This window comes from Neophocaena asiaeorientalis, unplaced genomic scaffold (assembly GCF_003031525.2).
Source record: "Neophocaena asiaeorientalis asiaeorientalis breed wild unplaced genomic scaffold, Neophocaena_asiaeorientalis_V1.1 scaffold223, whole genome shotgun sequence".
Taxonomy (NCBI): domain Eukaryota; kingdom Metazoa; phylum Chordata; class Mammalia; order Artiodactyla; family Phocoenidae; genus Neophocaena; species Neophocaena asiaeorientalis.
The window spans coordinates 3,673,489-3,694,805 of NW_020175045.1; the positions used below are offsets into that span (position 1 = coordinate 3,673,489).

The 21,317-nt window shown below is 53.0% G+C and overlaps 1 protein-coding gene across 1 annotated transcript in view; it reads right to left on the minus strand.

Moving 5' to 3' along the window:
- The window catches only part of DNAAF5 (dynein axonemal assembly factor 5), a 36,684-nt gene that overhangs the window by 15,039 nt on the left and 328 nt on the right, over nt 1-21,317 (minus strand). The window contains exons 2-10 of the mRNA XM_024763513.1: nt 21,050-21,316; nt 20,092-20,276; nt 12,383-12,507; nt 11,906-12,024; nt 8,393-8,625; nt 7,625-7,837; nt 3,885-4,028; nt 2,297-2,465; nt 26-173 (exon numbers count right to left, since the gene is read on the minus strand). Coding sequence (XP_024619281.1) covers nt 26-173; nt 2,297-2,465; nt 3,885-4,028; nt 7,625-7,837; nt 8,393-8,625; nt 11,906-12,024; nt 12,383-12,507; nt 20,092-20,276; nt 21,050-21,316 — 1,603 coding nt within the window. The remainder of the gene's footprint in view (nt 1-25; nt 174-2,296; nt 2,466-3,884; nt 4,029-7,624; nt 7,838-8,392; nt 8,626-11,905; nt 12,025-12,382; nt 12,508-20,091; nt 20,277-21,049; nt 21,317) is intronic.

The window sequence follows — 21,317 nt, forward strand, 5'->3', positions numbered from 1 at the left end:
CCACGTGTGGGTGGAGCCGACCTACCCCTGCGAGTCCACCGTCTCCCGGGCTCCCAGCAGCAGCCCCGACAGGGTGGAGAAGAGCTTCAGGCGCATGGGTGGGTCCCGGGCTGGCTGGAGGCAGCTCCTGAGGATGGGGACCAGCTGGGGCAAGGCTTCTCCGAGGGCAGGGCCTAGAGCACAGACAGGGGCCTCATTCCTACGTGGCAGGAGGACGGGAGGATGGAGCCCCGCAGCCGCTCTGGCCGCGAGCGGAGGTGCATGCTGGGCACGGCCAGCGGACATGCACCCTCAGCTCCGGGAAGGATGCTCTCAGCACAGGACGCCAGGTTCCGCCTCTCCCTTTGACCCTCCCCCCACCATGGCTCTAATTGTTCGGTATGTAAGCTTTCTTTTTTTCCCTACATCTTACCAAGTTCCTAAAAAAATTTAAAGTCAAGCAAACTTTTTTTTTAATTTATTTTTAAAATTTATTTATTTTTGGCTGTGTTGGGTCTTTGTTGCGGTGCACGTGTTTCTCATCGTGGTGGCTCCTCTTGTTGTGGAGCACGGGCTCTAGGCACGTGGGCTTCAGTAGTTGTGGCACGTGGGCTCAGTAGTTGTGGCTCTAGAGCACAGGCTTACTAGCTGTGGCGGACGGGCTTAGTTGCCCCGCGGCACGTGGGATGTTCCTGGACCAGGGCTTGAACCTGTATCCCCTGCATTGGTAGGCAGATTCTTAACCACTGCGCCACCAGGGAAGTCCCCAAGCAATCTTTTAAAGGCCAACCAAAACCCAACATTCAGACCATGTAGGCTGCTTGACGTCTGACCCTGAGCCTGGCAGCCAGCATCCTTTCCCATGCCTGTTACTAGATGAACAAATTGTGCCACTGTCCCCGAGCCTGGAAGGATCCCAGATGCAGTGACGGTGCTCAGGACCCGGACCTGCACGTGATGGGGAGAACACAGTCTCCGGGGTCTAGACGTGAGCCGCAGCTCAGAAGAATCGGGTCACCAGTTGCCCTCCCCGCCAGGCCCTGTGCTGACCCGGGACATCGTGTGTCAGAAGTGAAGCCGTCACCCTCAGGCCCTCTGGTTTACTCCCGGTCTGCTACTTCTGTACTCAGTCAGGACTTCAGTCTTTTCAGAGGCATCACCTCAAAGCCCAGGGTCAAAGCAAAACAAGCGTGACTGGAGGGTCCACTGTAGCCCGAAGCTCTGCTGCTGCCAGGGTGCATTGTGGCCAGGAGCATGGCGTGCAAGGCCACGAGCTCGGAGTCCCACTGCCCTGCCGGTCCTACCCTAACCCCCGGGGCGGGAGGCCAAGCGGGCACAGAGGGTAGGCAGCACCTGGGGGAAGAGCACGGGGACGCCACTGAAGAGCACGGGCCACACAGGATGCCACGCAAAGTCACGCTTTCAAGGTTTAACATCGGGACTTCCCTGGTTGCCCAGTGGTTAAGAATCTGCCTTCCCGGGCTTCCCTGGTGGCGCAGTGGTTGAGAGTCCGCCTGCCGATGCAGGGCACGTGGGTTCGTGCCCCGGTCCAGGAAGATCCCACATGCCGTGGAGCGGTTGGGCCCGTGAGCCATGGCCGCTGAGCCTGCGCGTCCGGAGCCTGTGCTCCGCAACGGGAGAGGTCACAACAGTGAGAGGCCCGCGTACCGCAAAAATAACCCAAAAAACAAAAAACAATCTGCCTTCCCATGCAGAGGATGCAGGTTCGATCCCTGGTCCAGGAATGAACATGCTGCAGGGCAACTAAGGTCACGTGCCACAACTACTGAGCTCACATGCTCTGCAGCCCATATGCCGCAACTACTGAGCCCATGCACCACAACTAGACAGAAGCCCATGTGCCACAACGAGAGAAGCCTGTGTGCTGCAACGAAGAGCCCACGTGCTGCAATGAAAGATTCTGCGTGCCGCAACTAAGACCCAACACAGCCAAATAAATAAATAAACAAAATTAAAAACGTACATTGGTCCTATGTCACACTCTTGAACTAATTATTCCAAAAAAAAAAAAAAAAAGGTTTAACATAGAAATGTGTGCCTGGGCAGACTTTAAAGACCCACGTTACAGCAAGTCTTCACTATAGAGTTCGCAGCATCTTTTAAATTAAGGTTTTGTTCCTTAAAACAGCTGTTCTCCGCAGGCTGAGAGTGACTGTGAGTGACTCTGAAGAACCGGGCCTCGGCGTGCCGCCTCCTGGGTGGTGCTGAGCAGCTGTGCCCGTCTGTGCCGGGGCTGCTGGGGCCACCACGGGACCAGCGCTCCGAACCCCACCCGGGGCGCCCGTCTGAGGCTCACCTGAGTGAGCGAGCACCACGTCAAACTGCAGGAACCCCGTGGAGCGGCCGGTCCAGTCTTGGTGCGAGGCAGCCAGCCGCTCCAGAAGGGCGCCCACGTGCGCTCGGAAGAGGTCCTGGCTGCCGTCCACGCTCTCCACCGCAGCCAGCTCGGCCAGCGCCTCCTGAACCTGGGGGAGCAAGTGACAGGCTGGGACAATGCGATCTTGGGACTCACAGATCCCACTGGAGACCCGTCCTCACCACCTGAGGGAGGGAGAGCCACTCGGGCACACGCCACGTGGCCCGGGGCTCCCGCGACGCCCCTCCTGTCTGTATGAGAAATAACGAAATGGACAAACAGTGGGCAGGCAGTTCAAGCACAGTCCCCCCACCCCCCATGAGGCACCACCCGGGGCAGGGCAGTCCCTGCAGGGTGGGAGGCTCACCCTGGAGTCCCAGCCAGGCTCCATCTATGGAGAAGGGGGAGCAGGCGGTTTCAGGGCCGGCACTGAACAGACTTAAACCACGGGTGCCAAAGACGGGCCCACGTCCTTGCTCTCAGAGTGCTTCACCTGACCAGACCTCCGGGGACAGCGTGTCTGCTGCTCTGCGGGCACAGAGGAGACGGAGGACCGGACCCTCCTCCCCCAGGGCTGTAGGAACAGGACGCCCCCAGCAGGCTGTGCGGCTGTCCCGGGGCCCCAGTCTGGCCTGCAGACTCACCCGTAATGACAGACTCGGCTTTTCTAGTATTTACAGCCCTACAGTGATGACCTCCCTGATCGGACACGAGCCCTCCGGAAAGGGGGTTTTGTAAGAGAGAAAGAAAACACAGTTTACGAAGGCCCCGGGGAAGGGGAGGGCAGGCGGGGAGCCTCCCGGACACAGTGTGGATAGAGAGGGGGAGACAGAACCAGGGGGAGAAGCCGGGTTCTCGGCTTGGGGAGAAGTGGTCAGACAGCCGGGTCTCTGGATGGTCCTCGCAGCCGCAGGGAGCTCGATGTCAGAAGATTTTAAGTTAAATACAGAGCCCGGGGCGGGGGGCACCTCCCCGGAGGTCCAGTGGTTAAGACTCCGTGTTTCCAATGCAGGGGATGCAGGTTCGATCCCTGTTTGGTGAACTAAGATTCCACATGCCGCGCGGCACGGCCAAAACAATAAAGAAGCAAGGAAGTTCAATGGAGAAAAGAATTTGAAAAAAAAATCCAGAGCCAGGGGAATGGAAACAATTGTGTAAAGCTGGGCTGCAACCGAATAGGACAATCATGGTATTATTTTCTCTCCTGACCTCCGGTGCACACATGTGTTCTTAACCTCACGCAGATGTAGATCTAAGACGACGGAGGCCTCGTTTCTTGCCTGTTTCTCCAAGATTAAGCAGCCTGCCTCACTCTGAGACCCTGAAGCCAATGGGCAGTTGGAGGGAATTTAAAATCCCATGTGCCCCTGAGGCCGCCTAGAGAACGAATCACCCCGCAGGTTCTAGACTCTTTCATCTTAGGTAGCCAGTTGGCTGGGCAAGCCCGAGGCTTGGAGTTTGACAGCAGAGACTGACAGATGGCAGCCTCCCGTCCAGGGGCTGAGGCAAGGCAGGAGGGCCCCCTCACCTTGGCATCAAGGCCCGCGGGTCCCCACAGTGCCAGGACAGTCACCAGCACCTCCATGAGCGGCACGCCGGCCCCTCGGCAGTCCTCCCGGCTCACGGACACCACGGCCTGCACGCACTGCAGCAGGCGCTCCCCGTACAGGCGCTGTGGAAAGAGCAGGGCACCGTCAGCCACCCCTGCACCCGCTCGGCGGCCCAGACGAGGCCCCACCGACCAGGGCCATGGAGCCACGGCGACCCCGCGAGTGGACTGGGCCAGGATTCTGGCACATCAGCCATAAAGAGGGTGTCCCTCTGCACAACAGGGAAACCGAATCCCTGTTGAATCCCTGAGAATCAAGGAATTCACGGCAACTCTGTTAAGTGCTTAATGGTATTTGAGTTACATTTTTAAAAAGTTTGCATGTGTTAGTGACAGACACTGTAGTAGTGACGAGTGGAAGGACAGGGAACCTGGATTTGCTCTCAGTACCCCAGCTCTTCCCACCCCACCCCCAAAGTCAGAGAGAAGCTGGACTGAGGGGGATGTGGCTGGAACCGGGCGGCAGGCACGAGGGGTGCACAGTGCTCCCCTCCCCTTCTGTGCACTTCTGAGTGTTTCTATAATACTAAGTTAAGAAAAATAAAATTCTGTGATTCAAAGATGCTTCCAGACTGCCGGGGGTCAAGGTGACACCTCGGTTGGGTCGAGCCCTTCTCTCACCTCCCAGGCTCCAGCCTCATCCACTGTGAAATGGGGGCCAGGAGTGGGCACGGGGTGGGGGCCCCAGAGGAAGAACTGCCTAGAACACCCCTCCCACACGCCTGCTCTGCTATGTTTCATAAAGGACAGAGGGAACCAGGGCAAAATGCTTAAGGTTTTTTTTTTTTTACTAATGGGGGTGTGAGCTCAAAAGTTTGGTGAAGATTTGGCTAGACAATGGATTGGTTCTAAATTCTGAATCAGCTCTAAAATCCTAAGACTCATTCACAAGTGACATAAATCATAGAAGTTTAAACAAAAAATTCACTGTGGCATGTCCCCAGCCACTCCGGGGTCCTAACTCCCCCGAGAAGCCAAACTTGGTGTTTTATTCAAACACTTACTTTTCCCACAGCCCCATTTCTTTCAGACCTGGATTGACTGATTGATTGATTTTTTTGAGGGCATGATTTTGGCTAATTTCTAAATGACCTACAATACATATTTAAGGAGCTACCATTCTTTCAATTAAAATAAACAGGGATTGGGACTTCCCTGGTGGTGCAGTGGTTAAGAATCCACCTGCCAGTGCAGGGTACACGGGTTCGAGCCCTGGTCCGGGAAGATCCCACGTGCTGAGGAACAACTAACCCTGTGCGCCACAACTACTGAGCCTGTGCTCTAGAGCCCGTGAGCCACAACTACTGAGCCCGTGTGCCACAACTCCTGAAGCCCACGCGCCACAACTACTGAAGCCCACACACCTAGAACCCGTGCTCCGCAACAAGAGAAGCCACTGCAATGAGAAGCCCGCATACCGCAACGAAGAGTAGCCCCTACTCGCTGCCTGTGCACAGCAATGAAGATGCAACGCAGACGACGATGAATTTTAAGAATTAAAAAAAGTAAAATAAACAGGGAGTTGCTCTCAGCATTGGCTGAGCCATCTCACGACACCTCCAGATGCTAGAACTAACCAAAGGTCTGTGTCCTTCACAAGCATTGCCCTCCTGCTGTGAACACGGCACCACCTCTGAGGAAACAGGGCCTTAATGTTCACGGATTTCACGATATTTAACCAGAGGATTTTCAACACCTACCTACCTACACACACACACACACACAGAAAAAGAAAACAAGACACAGAGGGAACTGACACAGAGGGAGATGCCACAACTTCACCGGGGAAAGCGCCAGGCACTCCCATCCCAGACCCCACACCCGATTCCTGAGTAAACAGGAGGAAACGAGTTACTTCTGTTTTATCAACCGTTTCTGCATCTCAGTCCCCTGTCGATAAACAGCCAGATTTCAAAGCAGAGGCTCAGGTCCTGTCAGCTGAGCCCAGGCCCAGGCAGATGAGCAGAACGTCTCTGGGGCCCTGTTGGCTCAAGCCGGGGCTTTACATTTAGTTTGGTCTTGAAGCATTTGAGGTCTGTCCTCACAGTCCCTGGAGAACGACTGTAGGAAACACTAGGACGACCCCTCCCTGTGCGGAAGCCGTGCATTCTGGCCACAGGTGTGCGAGGATGGGAGTGGGTCGCACGACTGGGGTTCACACCGGCTGGTCCCTTGGCCAAAGGCTGGAACGTGTCTAGAGACACATGTGTGGATGGAACTGTCAGGAAGGGGCCCCTCTGTTTGCAGGACCGAGTAAATCTTTCCTGGAAGGACTGGAGGAAGAGGAACCAAGTGTGCACTCTGAACTAGATGGATCAAGGGACCAAAGTTTCCTGTAACAACACTCAGGTGTGAAAAGACGTTTCCTTTGCTATACAGCTTGCAACACGTGTACTGAAACACCTACACAAACTTTCAAGCTGCACCTTCTAGAACAGAAATGCTTCTGGAATGAAAATCCTTGTTGGAACCAGTGGAGTAAAAATGTGAAACTTTTTCCCACATTTTTAGATAATCATAGTTTATCTTAAAAATGGGTTTTGGGAAAAGTTGAAATATGGTTGAAAATACCAGGAGCAGGTGAAAAAGCCCACGAACGTCCCCCCTCCAAGACCTCTGTTCCATCCCCCCCATCTGCGTTTCAGAAGCTGCCTTATAGGCTTATTAAGATGGTTCCCACACGACTGTGAACGTATGTCAGAGTTAAGGCCAGATGCAGGTGTGGAAGTGCATCTCCCGGCAGCTGAGCGGTATCTGGGCACCCCTGCGGTCCAGCTCTGTGGCCATGGCAGCCACTGTCAAGTGTCAGCTGTGCGGGGCCAGCTTCCCATGGCCCAGGGGGCCTGCAGTGCATGGGTCAGACGCCTGGTGAGGCAAACTCTCGTTGCTCTACAGAGAGATGGGAGGGTGACTGGCCAATGCAAAGACTCAGGGTTTAAGCCCATCACAGCCACACGAAAACAAGGTCGTTATTTTTCCTTCAACAGCAAACAATTGTAAATTATTCCAAATGACTAAGCCTAACTACCTACATTGTTTCAGCTTCAGATGTAATGGATTTACTGCTCAATTTAAGACAAAACAAATCTGTAACCACCAAGCAGAACTCCCAATAACGGTTGCCAGGTCAGGTTGCCTGTTGGAAGCCCCGTTAGAAGCCAAGTGACCGGGGGAAGAATAAGCTCGCCATGGAGACACCGTGTGCGACATGGACCAAGAGACGGGGCGTGGACTCACAGGTTCTCTGGGGGTGGGTGGGGTGGGGGTCTCCAGCTGAGACCACCCACAGCAGCGCCACCCGTAGAGCAGAACTGCCCTCGACGACGGATGCGCTCTATCTGACACCGCCCAGTGCTGGCCACACGGGCTACTGGGCGCTCGACATGCGGCCAGCGTGACTGAGGAACTGCCTTTGCACTTTGTTTCATTTTACTTTAAACGGCCGCCATGGTGGATGGAAGAACGGGCCAGGAGGCACGTGGGTCCAAACAGGAGGACATCAGGGCTGCATCCCAGCTACCACGCTGGTCAGATATCCCCGAGAGGCCTGTGGGACTGACAACTGCTATGTGTGGATGGTCCCACAGGGGACCGAGTCACCATGGAGATGGGTGGACTCTACGATCCCCCCAGCCCCACCCTCTCCCACGCATGCTTACATTTTCAGACCCTTGGCAGATGTGAGCGTGGGCCAGCTCCACGGCGATGACCTTCACGTGCGGCCGGAGGGCCTCCCTCGGGCAGCCTCGGATGACGGAGGCAAAGACCAGGAGGCCGGAGGGGGAGGGAGACTTCCTCAGCATCGACAAGATCAACTTCAGAAACACCTCCGGGCTGACGAAGGTCCCGATCAGCTCTGCAGATCTCGTGCACTGAGGGCAGACGGAGGAGGCCTGAGGCTGCCGCCCCTCTCAGCCCCTCGCTGCTCTGCGTCTGCCGTGCCCGCTTTCACCTGCCAGAAGCAGCCCTGCAGGCCCGTCTCTTCCTAACGTGTGCTCAAACGCCCACGAAAACTGGTGAGTCCCCGCGTGAGCTCAGAAGCGCCAGGGGAAGGAGTTCATGCCGTTTGGCGTGGGCAGGGCTGGCAGAGCGTCCTCTCTGAGGCCCGGCTGCCTGAGCTGGACTCATGGGGGCGGCTCTGCACGTCTGTCCGAGCAGTGACCACTGCAGTGGCCTGCGGGTGGAGGATGTGTTTACCTTCAGACACAGGGCCGCTCACCTGCACATGCTTAAAGAGAACCGTTAAACGCCATTTTTTATGGGCACGCAGGCTGGATGCAGAAGGCTGGGGAGAGCCCGGGGGCCACAGAAACATCTACACCTTCACACAGGGGCGACTGCGCGACTGCTGATATGTATCCAAGTTCACAGACTGCAGAACTAGGACGGGTGCGTGCAGCCCCTGAGGACAGCGGAATGCCACTCACACTGCGGACCACGGCCTTCTCCTCGTCGGCACAGGCGTGGAGCAGGGTGCGCAGGACGGGCTCCAGGTGCTGCGTGATGTGGCCTTCCGCGTGCAGCAGCAGTACCGCCAGCAGCTGCGCCGACTTCACCCTGGTCGCCACCACCCAGTCGGTGATGTCGTGACAGATGGCGGGAAGGATCTTGGAGAGGTTTCTGAAGACCAGCTCCCGGCAGCCCAGCCCCGGGCGGCTCCCTGTGGGTCATAAAGATGGATGGGAACCCGTGAAATTTACAAGCAAGATCTCAACGATTCATGTGCGAAGTCACTTACTACACATTCCTCACTTAAGGCACACCTACGGGTTTTATTTTGAGGTCTTAAAAAACTCAAACCACCTCTGAAGACAGAAATGACGCCACCAAGTGTCATAATTTACTTTAAGTCTTTACAGCAATCCTGAGGTGTGACACACAGTAACCTACATGCTCGAAGGGCACAACCCTGTAGTTCTGACAGATGGATACCACTGCGAACCATCGCGGCCATCAAGATAACGCGCACCTGTCACCAGAAGGTCCCTGTGCTCCCGACGATGCCCTCCCCTCCCACCGCGCAGCCCCGGCCGGCTTCCTGTCGCTACGGGGAGCCGCAATTTCCCGATTTTCTGTGAGTGCAGCTGCGCCGCACACGCTCCTCTCTGCCGGGCTTCCTCCGCTCCAAGGCCCAGCAAGTGGTGGGGGGCGCCGGGCCCTGCTCACTGCTGAGCAGCGTTCCAGCACACGGACAGACCACAGTCTGTCTGTCTACCTGCCGATGGACGTCTGAGCGGTTCTGCCGTGGGCTGTCGCCGACGAGACTTCTCTTGGGTGGGCGCCCTGGAGCGCCACGGCTAAGCACATGGAAGGTGGGCACTATACTGATTAAGAAATGGCCGAGCGGTTTTCCAACGCTGCTGCACTGCTGTCTGCCCTCCCCCGCCGTGCACAAGGCCTGAAGCTCCTCCATGTCTGCACCACACCTGGCATGGGCAGTCTTAGGTCAAGCCTCCAGGCGGGGAGGGGCATCTCCTTGTGGCTTTGATGTGCATTCTCACGAGCACTGACTCATGGGCTTGTTTGACATCTGTGTGTCTTCAGTGAAGTGTCTTTTCAAACTTTTTTTGCCACTAAAAAAACTGGATTGTGTTCTTGATATTGAGTTTGAGAGTCCTCTCTGTGCTCTGGACACAAATCCTTATGTAAACAATTTGCAAACATCTTCTCAGTCTGTGCCCTGTCGTTTCATTCTCTTAATGTCTTTCAAAGAGCAGAAGTTTTCACTTTGATGAAAAGCAATTTATCACTCATTCTTTTGTGGAGTGTATTTAGGTCGTACCCTTAGATCCACATGGCATTTGGGGTTAATTTTCATTTATCAGGATGGTTGGATCCAAGCCCACTTTTTTTGCACATCCAGTGATTCCAGCACCATTGCTGAGACGTCTTTTCTCCCCTTGTCTTTGCAACTTGCCAAAATTCAGAGTCCACACGCCTGTGTCTGTTTCTGGACTCTGCTCTGTTCCACTGGTCTGTTGGTCTGATTTTTTATTTTTTTAATTTATTTTTGGCTGTATTGGGTCTTCGTTGCTGCGCACAGGCTTTCTCTAGTTGTGGTGAGTGGGGGCTACTCTTCATTGTGGTGCATGGGCTTCTCATTGCAGTGGCTTCTCTTGTTGTGGAGCACGGGCTCTAGGCGCGTGGGATTCAGTAGTTGTGGCACACGGGCTCAGAAGCTGTGGCTGGCTCGCGGGCTCCAGAGCACAGGCTCAGTAGTTGTGGCACACGGGCTTAGCTGCTCCGCGGCATGTGGGATCTTTCTGGACCAGGGATCGAACCCGTGCGCCCTGCATTGGCAGGCAGATTCTTAACCACTGCGCCACCACGGAAGTCCATGTCGGTCTGTTTTTATGTTCATAACCTCACCATCTTGATTACTGCGTTTTATGTCTTAAAACCAGAAGTACTCATCTTTCAACCTGGGCCTTTGTCTTCAGTTTTGGCTGTGCTAGGTCCTTTACGTTTCCTTATGAATTTCAGGATAAGTTTCTCAATTTCTATAAAAAAGCCTTCGAGGATTTTGATTACAAGATTTTGACCTTAAAGACTCAAAACAACTCTAGAGATAGAAATGAGACTGTGACATGTCAAAGTTTAAAGCGTGTTTTAGTAAAAAGAACAGCTTGTACTGAGGCCTCACTTTGATTTTTGTTCCTGTTGCTTTTCTCTTTTTATGGTATATGAGAGAACTAATTCTAAATGTTTCAGATTCTGCTGGTGGTTTAAGTGAGCTTGTTATAATTTTGTAAAAAACAAAAAGGAAAACAATAAATGCCCTTTTCTTCCTGACGACATGTCCCTTGTCGTCTGGGGAGTGGTCCACTGACAGGCGGGCACACGGCCTGAGAGGCATTTCCAGAGATGCGCGCCTCACTCTGAAGATGGCTCTGAAGCCTCCTTTCCTGTACTTGATACGGCAGACATGATAATTTAAGACGGTGCATTCTCAAACTTTACTCAATCAGAAAAAACCCTGCTGGCAGCTAATTTTTGTACCTTCTCCAGAACACGCGTGATTACCCCTTGTAGCAGTTGTGCAGCGTGGGAGGTGAAGCTGCATGAATAAACACGTGGACCAAAAAAAACCCACGGGCCTCCCAGGTATGGGGGAGGAGCCGCCTTCTGGGTCTCACAGTGAACAGCAGCGGGTGCACACGAGGCGTGAGCAGTTGTCTTCATGCCGCCCTTCGTGCAAGGCGTCCCCTCCAGGGTGGCCGTCCGAGCCCGACTTCACCTGACCGGGGCTGGAGGGGCCTGCGGGCCCCGCTCCCGGTCCCTCCCATGGTGCTGCCTGTCTGACCCGGTGCATGTATACCAGGCTCTGTCCCTGCCAGCGGCACTCCACCATCACTCCACTGTAAGAAGACACCTGCAGACAGGCTGCAGTGATACAGGCGTCCGACCAAGTTCAGTGGAAGGGACTTCGTTCCTAGACAGGAAGTGTTTCCAGAGCAGAAGAAACTAGACACATGTGGGGTTGAGGCGCAAAGAGGGGGGCTGCAGCCCGGCAGGCAGGGGGCTTCCTTGGAAATGCAGTCCGGATCTGACTCAAGAGCTAAGGGAACACATGGCGTGCCCGCGCACACACACGCACCCGCGGGCGCTCACGGTCTGGCAGAGAACCACGACAAGGGGCAGGACGGGAGGTCCAGCAACGGGAGGCTCTGAGGGTAGCATCACCCGGAACATGAGGACTGCGTCTCACCGGCTACCTGTGTGTTTGCTTCTCCAGGTGAAGCTCACAGAACAGCTTTGTGAGATGACAAAGCACCACCCATTTCCAACGTTTCCCCATCAGGCTCACGCTCCTCGGCTGGCTGTACCCTCACGTACCCAGGGAGGCCGGCCCAGGACCGCGAGGGAGGCCCTTCCCGCCGTCCGGCTCTACCTCCGGGACTCGCCCTGCTGCACCGCTGGCCTGGGCTGGCCGCGCTCACCTGGCGAGGGGTGGTGTGCGGGGGGCGGGCCAGCGAAGTCCAGCTTGTCCTTGAGGTCCTCCTCATTCTCCATCTGCCAGCGCAGCCCGACCTGCTCCCAGAGGCCGGCTGCCCCGCACCTGCCGCACAACACAGACCCGGGTCAGGGGGCGCCCTCGGGGGGGCGGCCGGGTCTCTGCCCGAGGGAGCTCACCCGTGAGTCTGCCATGCCTCCATCACTAACCCAAGCAAAGTGCTAAAGATGCAAAACTGTACTGTCGAAGCCCCGTGGCCTCCAAGCATGCGGGATGCGGGGACACGGTGGCTCCCGCGAGACTCTGCACCAAAGGAAACAACCACCGCCGTAAACAACAGCTTAGGAAAAGCCAGCGCCTGGTGAGGCGAGCAGGAGGGAGGCGCGCGGCACGGCGGCTCTGGGGCGGGACGTGCTTGCCCTGGCACCCAGAACCTCGGCCTGTCCGCCACATTGCCACTTACGCGATCTCGGGGATCTCATCGTCGAGGCTGCTCAGGAGAAGCGGGATGAGCCTGTGCAAGAATGAGTAGCGGTCCCGCAGGTGCAGCAGCCAGCCCCCGACCACGCGCGCCACCGCCTGGCGCACCTGCAAGCAGAGGAGGGTGAGCGGCCTTCACGCGCGTGGGGCCCACGGCAGCCCCAGGTCCCCCGTGCGGGCACACAGAGGCGCCAGAGCCCGCTCAGGTGCTCTGGCAGCTCTGCATCCCCATCTCGGGCCTGGAACGAGATGCTAGCTCCCTAGGTCTCGCTGCTTCAACCCCTGTCCTCCGGGCTCAGGCCGGACCCTCCACTGGCCACAGCAGGTCCTGCAGCCCCGCCTCAGCCCTGTGGCACGTTTGCGGCCTCCTGTGTGGGAACCTCCTGGCTGGGCTGGGCACTGGCCGCCTATGTCCAAGAAGGTGACGTGCGTGCCTCTACCCACCTCACCCACTGCAGGGAAGAGGTGAGCTTCATGTCGCATGTGACCCAGGGAGCAGCAACAGGCCTCTGTTTTTATCATGTTCTGATTGGACCAAGGATTCCGATGCCCGTTCCAGCTTAGTCGGGCAGGATCCCACCCATGGGGGCTCGGGTTACATCACACCCCGCGGGCTCCCGAAGTAGCCAGCACTGGACGAGGAGCAGCCGCCTTGCCTCGGCTTCAGATTCTCCTCTACGTCACTGAAACTCACCTGGGAGGTAAGTTTCATTCTTTCAACCGCCCCTCCCCTCCCCTTCCATCTACCCCCCTCCCCGTGGCCCCCCCTGTCATTCCTGAGCGCCAGTGAGGGGCTGGGGGCCAACCAGACCTGCTCCCTCTCCCTTCCACCAGGGTTCTGGCCCAGGGCAGGTGCGCACAAGCGCCCAAGGGCCTGAGCTGATCGCCTGTGGGGCGCCAGCAGCGGGGCAGGTGGGGCTGTTCCCAGGCAGGCTCCTGGGCAAACACCTTTACGGTCACATCCTTGGAGCCTCAACAACAGGGTCAGTGCTTTATCCCACCTACACAAAGCACACAGAACTCCGTCTTCTAGATGAAACACCCACAATCAGAGACGAGCAATGTGCAGAGGGAGCGCCCGACGGTCAGGGCGAGCCTGGGGCAACCGAGGGCACGTGCCTGTTTATAGGCAGTGACTTAACCTGAGCTGGGTGCTCTCACCTGGATGGTGCACTCAGGGGGCCGGGGCCTTTCTGGGCCTGGAGGAAGCTGTGACAGCCCTGCTGCACCGGGACACCACCCCTTCCCACCTCCTTGGACGTATCCTGCAGACCTCAAGTGACCAGGCTCCCGAGGGAAAAGCGAGGCCATCCCTCTGGGTCCCCTGCTGAGAAAGTAGGGAGGGACGGGCCTCTCATCACTTCCTGGGTAAGTGATCAGAGCCTCTAATCTTCCTGTGTAATAGAACAGGCACCTGGAGCCATTCTGGCTGTCTGCACACACACTAGCAAAACTGTCCTGACTCGTGCAAGTTCAATGTTTCATTGTATACAGTAACTGTGACCAGCACAGAGAAAGGTACCCAACATCACTAATCACTAATCCTCAGGAAAATGCAAGTCAAAACCACAGGGAGATACCAGCTCACGGATGCAGAGGAACTGGATCCCTTGTACATTGCTGGTAGGAATGCAAAGCAGTGCAGCCACGTGGAAAACAATTTGGTGACTCCAACAAGCTACACACGTGTTACTGTAGGACGGACACAGCAATTCCACTCCTGAGTGTTTACCCGAAAGAAGTGAAGCAGGACTCAAACGGATCCCTGCACACCATCGTCCTCAGCATCCCTATGCACAACAGCTAAAAGGTGGCAACAACCCAAGAGTCCGTGGACGGATGAATGGAGGGACACAGTGTGGTCTGTCCACACGGTGGATGCTCTTTAGCCTTAAAAGGAGCAAAGCACTGACACCTGCCACAGACGGGTGGAGCTCACCAACACAATGCTGAGTGAGAGAGGCCAGTCACAACAGACCCCATCCTGATTCCACTTACATGAAACAGCTAAATTGTCAGATCCAGAGAGACAGAAAGATTAGAGGTCATTGGGGGGTGGGGGGGACGGGGAGTAATTGCTTAATGGTCACAGTTTCTGTTCGCGATGATAAAAAAAGTTTTGGAGGGTGGTGATGGTTGCACAGCACTGTGAATGTACTTAATATCACTGAACTGTGCACTTAAAAATGGCTAAAATGGCAAATTTTGTTATAAACATTTTACGAAAAAATTTAAAATTAATGATGTAATATATCAAAAACATTGAACGCTTTAAGTGAGGGAATTGTATGGTATGTAAATTATGGCTTGATAAAGCTGTTTTAAAAAATGAAACAAATCAAAATAAAGAGTTAATTATAAGGGAGCCCCCATAAGACGATCAGCTGATTACTCTACAGAAACGCTGCAGGCCAGAAAGGAGTGGCAAGATATATTCAAAGTCCTGAAAGGGAAAAATCTGCAACCTAGGATACTCTATCCAGCAAGATTACCATTTAGAATAGAAGGAGAGAAAAAGAATTTCTCAGAGAAGCAAAAACTAGAAGAACACAGCAATACTAAACCTATCCTAAAAGAAATATTGAAAAGTCTTCTCTAGATAGAAAAGAAGCAAGAAGCTATAGGAAAGAGAAAAATCACAATTGGAAAGTAAATCACTTAAATAAGCCAGTATACAGGTTAAAAAAAATGTAAAAAATTTTTGTGGCAGCAAAAATAGCCACAATGAATGACGAAAGGATAACTGAGATGAAGATGTAAAAGAGGACATCAACATCATAAAACGTGGGCAAGAAGAGTAAGAAAATGTCGATTTTTTTTTTCTTTTAGAATGTGTTTGAGCCCCTAATGACTATCAGTCTAAAGTAAGTAGATATAACTATGGGTTAACATACTGGAAAAACAGGGTAACCACAAATCGAAAACATACAACAGATTCACAAAACCCAAAAAGAAGAGAACATAAGCATAATATAAAAGGAAATCATCAAATCTCTGGCTAGGCTCAACGAGAAGAAAAGAGAGAGGTTCCAAATATATAAAATAAGAAATGAAAAAGGAAAAATAACAACTGATACTGCGGAAATACAAAAGACCATAAGATAATACTATGAACAATTATACGTCAACAAATTTGACAACCTAGAAGAAATGGACAAGTGTCTAGAAACATACAGCTCACCAAAATTGAAACACGAAGAAATAGAGAACTTAAACAGACCAATTACTAGAAGTTAAGTAGAATCTGTAATAAAAAAGCTCCCTGGGCTTCCCTGGTGGTGCAGTGGCTGAGAACCTGCCTGCCAATGCAGGGGACATGGGTTCGAGCCCTGGTCTGGGAAGATCCCACATGCCGCGGAGCAACTGGGCCCGTGAGCCACAATTACTGAGCTCGCGCGTCTGGAGCCTCTGCTCCGCAACAAGAGAGGCCGTGATAGTGAGAGGCCTGCACACCGCGATGAAGAGTGGCCCCCGCTTGCCACAACTAGAGAAAGCCCTCGCACAGAAATGAAGACCCAACACAGCCATAAATAAATAAATAAAGTAATTTAAAAAAAAAAAAAAAAGCTCCTTGCAGGGAATTCCCTGGCGGTGCAGTGGTTAGGACTTGGCACTTTCACTGCCAGGGCCCAGGTTCAATCCCTTCTTGGGGAACTAAGATCCCACAAGCTGCATGGTGTGGCAAAAAACAAACAAACAGAAACAAAACAAAAACTCTCTGCAAACAAAAATCCAGGACTGGGTGGCTTCACTGAGGAATTCTACCAAGCATACAAAGAATGTACACCTATCCTCCTCAAACTCTTCCAGAAGACTGAAAAGGAGGGAACACTCCCAAAGACATTCTATGAAGCCACCATCACCCTGATACCAAAATCAGACAAAGACACCACCAAAAAAGAAAATTATAGGCCAATATCTTCAATGAATATAGATGCAAAAATTCTCAACCAAATGTTACCAAACCCAATCCAAGAACACATAAAAAAGATCATACACCACGGTCAAGTTGGACTCATCCCAGGGTCACAAGGATGGTTCAACATACGCAAACCCATCAATGTGAAACACCACATCAACAAAAGACAAAACCCACGTGCTCATCTCAAGAGATGCAGAAAAAGCATTTGATAAAATTCAACATCCATTCATGATAAAAACTCTTACCAAAGTGGGTACAGAAATAACATATCTCAACATAATAAAAGCTACTTGTGACAAACCCACAGCCAACACAATACTCAACGCTGCAAAGCTGAAAGTCTTCCTCCACTCTCACCACTTCCATTCAACATATATTGGAAGTCCTAGCCACAGCAATCAGATAAGAAAAAAGAATAAAAGGTATCCAAGTTGGAACAGAAGAGGTAAAATTCTCACTATATGCAGATGACATGATACTATATTTAGAAAACCATAAAGACTCCACACAAAAACTACTAGAACTGATGAACAAATTCAGCAAAGTATCAGGATACAAGATTAACATACAGAAATTGGTTGCATTTCTTTACACTAACAATGAAACATCATAAGGAAATTAAAACAAAAAAAACTTTTAAAAATTGCAACCAAAAAATTAAAATACTTAGGCATAAACCTGACCAAGGAGGTAAAGGACTTATGTGCTGAAAGCTATAAAACATAAAGAAATCTATAGATTTAATGTGATACCTATCAAATTACCCATGACAGTTTTCATAGAGTGAGAACAAATAATCCTAAAATTTACATGGAATCATAAAAGATCCAGAATTGCCAAGGCAAACCTGAGGAAAAAGAAAAAAGCAGAAGGCATAACCCTCCCAGACTTCAGACAATACTATAAAGCTACAGTAATCAAAAGAACATGGTAGGGGCTTCCTTGGTGCAGTTGTTAAGAATCCGCCTGCCGGGCTTCCCTGGTGGCGCAGTGGTTGAGAGTCCGCCTGCCGATGCAGGGAACACGGGTTTGTGCCCCGGTCTGGGAAGATCCCACATGCCGTGGAGCGGCTGGGCCCGTGAGCCATGGCCGCTGAGCCTGCGCGTCCGGAGCCTGTGCTCCGCAACGGGAGAGGCCACCGCAGTGAGAGGCCTGCGTACCGAAAAAAAAAAAAAACGAATCCGCCTGCCAATGCAGGGGACACGGGTTTGAGCCCTGGTCTGGGAAGATCCCACATGCCGCAGAGCAACTAAGCCCATGCGCCACAAGAAGCCACTGCAATGAGAAGTCCGTGCACTGCAACAAAGAGCAGCCCTCGCTCGCCACAACTAGAGAAAGCCCGTGTGCAGCAACGAAGACCCAACGCAGCCAAAAATAAATAAATTTATTTAAAAAAAAAAACCAGCATGGTATTGGCACAAAAACAAACATATGGATCAATGGACTAGAGAGCCCAGAAATAAACCCACACAACCATGGACAATTAATCTTTGACAAAAGAGGCAAGAATACACAATGGGGAAAAGACGGCCTCTTCAGCAAGTGGTGTTGGGACAGTTGGACAGGCGCATGTAAATCAATGAACACACCCTCTCACCATACACAAAAATAAACTCAAAATGGCTTAAAAACTTAAACTTAAGACATGACACCATAAAACTCCTAGAAAAGAACATAAGCAAAACATTCTCTGACATAAATCATACAAAGGGTCAGTCTCCAAAGCAACAGAGATAATAGCAAAAATAAACAAATGGGACCTAATCAAACTCACAATCTTTTGTACAGCCATGGAAACCATAAACAAAACAAAAAGATGACCTATGGACTGGGAGAAAATATTTTCAAATGATGTGACCGAGGGATTAATTACCAAAATATACAAACAGCTCATACAGCTCAACAACAAAAAACCAAACAACCCAATCGAAAAATGGGCAGAAGACCTAAATAGACATTTCTCTAAAGAAGACATACAGATGGTCAACAGGCACATGAAAAGATGCTCAACATTGGTAATTATTTGAGAAATGCAAATCAAAACTACAGTGAGGTATCACCTCACACAGGTCAGAATGGCCATCATTAAAAAGTCTACAAATAACCAATGCTGGAGAGTGTGGAGAAAAGGGAACCCTCCTACAGTGTTGGTGGGAATGTAAGTTGGTGCAGCCACTATGGAGAACAGTATGGAGGCTCCTCAAAAAACTAAAGCTATAGCTAACATATGATCCAGCAATCCCACTACTGGGCATATATCCAGAGAAAGCCATAATTCGAAAAGATTCACGCACCCCTATGTTCACAGCAGCACTATTCACAATAGCCAAGACATGGAAGCAACCTAAATGTCCATGGACAGAGGAATGGATACAGAAGATGTGGTGCATATATACAGTGGAATATTACTCAGACGTAAAAAAAGAATGAAATAATGCCACTTGCAGCAACACGGATGGACCTAGAGATTGTCATACTAAGTGAAGTAAGTCAGAGAAAGATAAATACCATGTGATATCACTTACATGTGGAATCTAAAATACGACACAAATGAACCTATCTATGAAACAGAAATAGACGCACAGACACAGAGAACACGCTTGTGGTTGCCAAGGGGGAGGAGGGTGGGAGAGGGATGGAGTGGGAGTTCGGGATTAGCAGATGCAAACTAGTATATACAGGATGGGTAAACAACAAGGTCCTACTGTAGAGCACGGGGAACTATATTCAACATCCTGTGATAAACCAGCATGGAAAAGCGTCTAAAAGACAACGTACATATATGTCTAACTGAATCACTTGGCTGCACAACAGAAATTAACACAACATTGTAAATCAACTATATGCCAATAAAAAAAAAAGAAGAAAGAAACAAATCAAGAACGTGTGGTTGGAGGCAGGGTGGGTTGCTGCGAGCGGCCTGGGGCCAGACCCAGGCCTGGAGCGGGAGGCCAGCTCCAGCTGGGGGCCCTGCGTACCTTACAGCAGCCCCAAGCCTCGGACGTGGAGGACTTCTGTGGGAAGGAATGAGATGATATTTAATGTATGGATGGACAGGACACGAGGAGGCTGGCACTTCTGCTGTCGGGGCCACAGGGGCCACGGGCCAACCACCCTGCAAGTCCCCCACCGGCAACCACCGCTCCTCCCACCTCAAGGGACCGGAGCCCTTCACCCCATCCTCCCTTTGGGAGAGAGCCTGCCCTCACAGCCTTCACTCTGCTCCCCACGGCCTCAAATCCACGACACGGCCTCAAATCCACGACACGCCCTCTGAGCTGGCTTCTGCCAACAAAAGAGCCGGTTCTCTCACCTCCACCTGCCTGCCTGTCTTGTCTGTCTGTCTCTCCTCAGGCCCCAAAGCCAATGGAAGGAGTTACCCCAACACACCAACCCTGGCTCCATCCTCCTCCCAGGCCTCGTTTGCCAACCTCTGCGGCTTTTTGATTAAATCACCTTGATGGAGGAGGGTGTTACAGATGCTTCTGCAAACCGTGGAAATACTCAGTTTAGAGTTCCTTCCTAAAAGGAAGCAGTCCTCTTCCCCATTCCTTAGAATTAAGAATAACAAATATATTAAGACAACTCAGGTCTCCCCCAGCTTCTCAAAGACGTCAAATAGGAACACCTGTGACCGCGAATGATGGAAGGACATTTAACGTCACATATAGTGTCTTAAAAAAAAAGACAAAAGTGAGGGAGTGACAAATAGCACACTGGCACACTTCTGGTGGAGAAAAGGGACTGCCTGGAGGAGAAACTCTGGTTACCTGGGGGACATCATCAAAGAGCCGCTGAGCAAAGTGAGGAAGGACGTCATCCACTGACTTCCCGCTGCCAAACTGGATCACCGTGCCCGTGGCCTCGATGACGGCCACCCGCACCTTCCAGTGCTGGTGGGAGATGGACTGCATCAGGGGGCCGATCAAGGACTCCGACTGCATGTGGAAGTGGTCTGTGGGACGGGGAGACCATCAGTCACCAGGGGAGCTTGTGAGCGTCAACCCTGGCCCAGTTCCCTTGGGCTGGCCACACACAGCTTTGTACCCCAGCACCAGAAGAGGTGCAGAGTTGGGCGTGTGACCCAAACACCACCTCTCCGACCCAGAGACTTGGGAGGACCAAAGGGAAAAGGCTGGGGCTGGACCCATCTCAGCTGAACACAAGAGCTGGGAGGGAGAACCTGAAGCTGCAGATGGCTGCCACAGGCACTCCAGAGTACACTGAGTGGGGAGACACTGCGCGTCCCCACCTCTGGATGAGCCTGCTGCCAGCCAGCCAGCACGACCGCAGGAAGCTGGATCGGCACCGCCTCAGGCAAAGCCACCCCACTTCCTAAAGGCCTCACAGGAAGTCACGACCAGGGGCTCTTCGTGACAGCCAAGCTAACCCTCTGGTTTAGCAGTCGTGCCGCTGCTTGAGACCCTTCTGTAAGGTCGCTATTTCTGTGATACTTGGGGCGAGTTCTTTCAGCGTTCGGGTCCTGAGATCAAGGCAGGCTTCGGTCCACTACTGCCCAGTGTGCGGGGAGCCAGAGGAGAGACCCCGTGCGCAGAACTGGGGGGTGGGGGACAGAGGGGACGGCGTTGAGACGGGGAGATGCTTCACTCGGCAACCAGCGAGCATCCACTGCGGGCAGGCACTGCGCTCCTGGCTGCGGGTGCAACAGGGTGCGGACGAGGGCGGGCGTGGGGAGGGGGCGACGTGGGAGGAGACAAGGGCGGGCACCTGGCGTGGCTCGCGCCAGGCCCGCGGCGCACTCGCAGCTCTCTCGGCGCACGGCGGCGAAGGGGTCAAGCAGCGTGCAGCGCAGCACGCGCACCGCGTCGTCCAGGTGGGGCGCGAGCGCAGCGCCGCTCAGACGTACGGCCAGGTGGAGCAGCTGCACTAGCGCCAGGCGCAGCTCCTCGCAGACCTCGGGCGGTGGGCGGCGCGCGGGCTCGGGGCCGGCCAGGCGCGCGGCGAGAGCGGGTAGCAGGCGCGGGAGGGCGTCACG